Genomic DNA, 5051 nt, shown 5'->3' on the forward strand with positions numbered 1-5051 from the left:
AAAGAAAGAAAGAGAAAAGAATGAAGCAGACTATTTCACAGTCATCTGTCTCTGGCTGAGAGGTGCTGCTGGGGAGATGGAGCCACAGTGCTGGCCATAGGAAGCTGAAAGGAAGTCAGAGGATGGTCAGCAGGGGTATAGGGAGAAGAGAGGGCACAGCTGGAGTCCCTGCCAGACCCCGTACAGATGCCATGCCCAGCCATCCAGCCGCCCTGTTTGTGGATACAAACTCCACTGCTCTGACTCCCCAGCTCATTTCCTGCTTATCAGGAAAAAGCAACCTCCCTCATGGCACTGTCTTCCAACTTGCTGTCCAACTGTCCTAAATATTTCTGTTTACTCGGTAGTTTTACTTTTAACTAGAAATTAACAAATCATTCATTGGACTTTGTAAGTTTGGTTACCGTGTGTCAGTGCCCTGGAGCCTTAGAGCTGTGCGTACCCAAATCACAGTCCTCTTCTGGTTCTGCAAAGATAGTGCAGCCATTCCTTGGCCTCCAAAAGTCCTGGCTTCCTATCAAACCCTGCCTACCTTTTTGATCAACTAATAAATTAATCCCCCTTTCCTCACCTTTAGTGAGCATGTCAAGTCCTCCTAACATTGGGATGTTGTGTTAGCGTGTGGCCTGCACACGTGAACAGGCCCACCCCAGGACAAGCAGACATTAATATCCACAGTGGGGCATGCCTGCTACCCCAGAAATGGCTTGTGGAGCACAGACCACATCTGCCCCCTCACTGGTCACAAGATGGGCGAGGCCCCGGACGGAGTAGTGGAAGGGAGCCCTTCAGTGTTCTGTGGTCATGTGCAGAGGACACTGGACACAGGGACAGTGTGTGGCCGCCTGGCTCCTGGCACTTCCCCACCTGCGGTCACCTGTCTAAACAGCAGCTCCTGTTCCGTGGGCTGGCGAGGGCCAGGCTCCCCCTCCCGGGGGGCACCTGCCTCCTCCTCGTCGCTCTCGATGGGCTCCTGTTTCACTTGTACACCAGCCAGTGTGTGCACCTCCTTCTGCCCCGAAAGCCGGTCCAGATACGGATCGTCCAGCAAGGCTTGGTGCTCACGAAGCTCCTCCTCCGTCTCCTCGGGATGGCTTTCAGGCTGCCGAGCCGGCTCACTTGGTTTGGGGATAATCTGCAACCCAGAGTGACAATGACGTTCAGTGTGCAGCAGGAACTCCACACGAAGGAGCAAAGCACAAAGGACGCGGAGGGGATGTCACCACCTGGAACTAGAGTTGGCAGATGTCTTCCTTCCCCACACAACAGGGGCCCTGGGCCCTGTCTGTGGCGCTGAGGAAACAACACCCAGCCGGTCCACACTCAGGGCAGGGCGACCTGACCCAGCCCGGCCCGGGGAGGACACACTGCTATTTGGAGTGTACGCTGCACTCTTGCAGCACCAGAGGAACTCGAAGCAAGTGTTACGGTGTCAGCTGAGTCTGCTGAGGTCAGCGTATGAAGGAGGACAGTGCCGATTCTGACCCCACAGCCACGGCTGCCAAGAGAGACACTGGGCCCAACACCCAGCGGAAGAGATCCTTGTCCACAGTGCCTGCTGCCAGTTCCCAGGGACGGGAACCTATAGCCTTAGCATAGAGCAGATGGCAAGTGCTCCCCACACCCTCTGTCCACCTCCCTGCCTGCTCACTCCTCAGTCCCAGCTGACCCTGGGCCTGCTCCTAGGCTCGTTTCCACCCCTGGGTAGAGTCTAAGTGCTGCCACCTTCCCCATGTGGGGCTTGACCACAGGGGAGGGTGGGCTCCTCACTTCCAGAGACCACAGCCTGCTGGACACCTTGGCTCAGCCCGAGTGCCCCGGGCACCAGCACAGGGAGCCCAAGCTGAACTTAGGCACCCTCTTCTAAGCCCCTCCCTCCTATCCCCACTTTCCTGGGCAAATGGAAAATCTCCCCAACTGGCTGCCAAGTCACACCCTGTACCTCCCACTTCCATCCAGCCAAGCACTGCCTAAGCACAGCTCACATGAAGGACCTTTCTTGAGCCTCACCCTCCAGGGGCCTGCCTGCCTTGGCGCTGGCCTCTCTTTTCTGGACTACAGCGATAGCCTCAAGGAGGAATCCTCTCCAGCCCTTTCCCTACGTGGTGGTGGGGGTGAGCTTCCAGAAGAGCCAACCTGCTCTCTCTTTCCAGTTGGAAAGCTCCATAAGGCTCCTCCACATGTTCCTCTGCTGACAGTTCCGAGGCCACTGGGCCCTGATCACCTGCAGCTTCCCCACTCCTGGCCATGCAATGGCTCTCACCTCCCCCCTTTCCTCGGCCACTACTACTTGCTGCTCCCTCTAGACAGCTTCTCTGACCTCCCAGATGGGGTGAGGTGACCCTTCCTCAACCCCCTGTAGCTCCCATCCTGTTCCCAGCAAGGCATTTCCCAGTTTTGCAGCTGCCCAGGTATTTATCCACCTTCTCAGCAGTCTGCCATTCACATGAGGGTGGGAACTGTTTCTGACTTATCCACATGGCATGTAGTAAGGGCAAATCAAATACCTGCCAGGTGGCTGGGTAAATGGAGGTGGCCTCAGGTAGTGGGCCAAGGTGGGCATCTCTGGGAGCTATAAGGAGCTGGCAGGGCTGAGGCACAGAGGGCACAGCATGCTGGAGGCATAATGGGGGCAAGACACAGGGGGTACACGTTCCTGCCTGTGGCTGCCCGCCAGCCAGGTGAGAGAGGATGAGGGCCTGCTCAGCACCTGGCTGTGATGTGGGAGAAGGGACAGTCCACATGACACCAAAGAGGAAGCATCCTAGACTGGGGACAGACAGAATATAAAGAAGGAAAAGGAGGTGCTCCCGACAACTCTCCTTAGGCGTGGATGATGAAGCTGCTCCCTCGTGCCTGGGAAGCAGAAATGGATGGGTGTGAGCAGACCCAAGGGGGCAAGGAGGTGAGGCTAGGACATGGGCGGCAGGAGAAAAGAGAGGAGGAGCAGGAGGCGGCGACAGCGGCAGCAGACAGGTGGGCTCCCGGCCATGATCCATGATTGCCTGTGGGCCAGGCCAAGAGTTAGACCAGGAAGGGCATGTGTGGGGGTCTTCTCAGAACACAGGTGAACTGAACTGCTTTCCTCTTTGCAAACTGCAGGAACCCTAACAAACCACCAAGCCAGTCTACATGCCTCCCCAAACCTGTGACCTGTCTGCTGACAGCAGAAAAGGAGTTAAAGGGGCAGATGTGGTTGAGGCTATGACTGGGGCAAAGGCCCAGTGCTCAATGCCCCCATGGGCCTCCTCAGAAGACCACAGGCTGCAGAAAATGAGTTTTCCCACTGTGTTCTGGTCCTGTTTCTAGAAGGAAACAAGTTTCCAGGGACTCCAGCATCTCTAAACCACTGAGCATGTCTTTGAAAAAGGCCTTACGGCACTGCCTGTTTCCTCACACTCATTCCCAGGGAGGCTGAACCATGGGGCACAGATGCAGGGACACTCTGATGTCACCTTGAGGGTTTCATCAACTTCCTCCCAGGAGCCAACTGTACCACATGACACCAGGGTCCCCACATGGGGAGGGCTAAGGGGCAAACACACACCACACAGTCAAGTCTTCACCCTTTGGAGCCCCCGACTTGCCTTGCTGTAAGGAGACACTAGAGATTTCAGGCTGGGTAGGGGCTTATTCTACGTGGTTACTCCTTAAATTTGTTTCTAAGACACAGTTTAAAGCATTACTATAAAAGCCAAGCCATGAACACATGGGACACATCTCAAATCTGATGGCAACTCGTCATCAGAAGAGGCTTCCACGGGGCAGAGAGAGGGGCGCAGAGCCCAAGTGCTGCCAGCAGAGGGCGGGATCGGCAGGGTGGAGCAGCACACGAGAAACTTGTTTTCAAAAAGCCAAACTCAACGCAAGAGTAGAGCAAGGGGTTGTCAGAGGAGCGGGGAGGCACGAAGACATTGGTCACAGGGTGGAAACCTGTCTTTATAAGATGAACAAGCCCCGGGGACCCACGTGCAGCATGGTGGCCACAGTTCATAACGCCACACTCTTACCTAAGACTCTACACTAGCGGATCTGGGGGTCCTTGCCACCTACACTGGAGGTGGTGCCGAGAGACCACAGGCACGAAGCAGCACCGCCTGTCGCTTCACGTGTCCGTGAGACAAGCCACTGTACTGCACACTGTAAACACACGGTTTTTATTTTTAGTCATGCCTCAATAGAGCTGGAAAAACGCTCTACTTCAAATTAGTAACCTGTCAGCCTCACGTCCAGGTGCTCTGACAGATTTCTCATATTGGTTTTAAAAAAGGGCATGTTTTTAAAAATTTCTTTCACTTGCTGACTTTGAGATTTATCTATTCTGTCTTCTTGACAAGCACCTGGAGCCTGCAAGGCCCTGTGGGTGGACTGGGTCTCCAAAAGGCCTGGCTGGGTGAGGACAGGAAGGATGGGGAAGCTGGTGAGACTTGCCGTCCCTGCTCACAGAGGATCCAGGGCTGCCTGAGGCTGTGGTGCCTCCCGGGGGTCCTCTGTACCTGGCATTCTGAGTTTTGGTGTTTGGGGGCACCCTATGTAGGTCGTCAGCACTCTCAGTTCCGGACACTCCCCTGAGACTGGCGGGGTCTGACAGTGACAGGACGTGGTTTCTGGGAGGTTTACTGAGAGGGTGGAGGGCCCTATAACAAAGGGCTTTGGGGCAACAGAGGAGGATGTGGAGCAAACTCTCTGAGAAGGTGGCCCAGAGCACCTGGGGGGAATGTCCTGGTGCAGTGATGGGGAGGAACGTGGAGGAGGGAACATCGTAAGCCAGGAAGAACATGTGGATTGCCTGGCTGCCCAGCCTCCCGGGGAGAGAGACTACTGCTATGCTGGAGGGGGCAGGAGTGAAAGAAGCAGTGAACAGCGGGTTCAGACCTCAAGGCTAAGGCCATAGGGACGGGCAGGGCTCAGACCGCTGTGTGGCATAGGTGCATTTCTCTATGGGGAAGGCACCGGCTACTCTGGACATGAGTACACCTTCTGTAGGGGCATCCTATAGCTTTCCACATGTGAGGGCAGGAGGGCTCAAGGGCTGAGTATTGAAGAGCCTC

The 5051-nt window shown here is 55.7% G+C and overlaps 1 protein-coding gene across 1 annotated transcript in view; it reads right to left on the reverse strand.

Moving 5' to 3' along the window:
• Positions 1–5051, reverse strand: part of HDAC4 (histone deacetylase 4) — a 71162-nt gene that overhangs the window by 49276 nt on the left and 16835 nt on the right. Inside the window, exon 5 of the mRNA XM_023518232.1 lies at positions 878–1135. Within this exon, the coding sequence (XP_023374000.1) occupies positions 878–1135 (258 nt within the window). The remainder of the gene's footprint in view (positions 1–877; positions 1136–5051) is intronic.

The sequence above is a fragment of the Otolemur garnettii genome, unplaced genomic scaffold (assembly GCF_000181295.1).
Source record: "Otolemur garnettii isolate 467f Iridium unplaced genomic scaffold, OtoGar3 scaffold00133, whole genome shotgun sequence".
Classification (NCBI taxonomy): domain Eukaryota; kingdom Metazoa; phylum Chordata; class Mammalia; order Primates; family Galagidae; genus Otolemur; species Otolemur garnettii.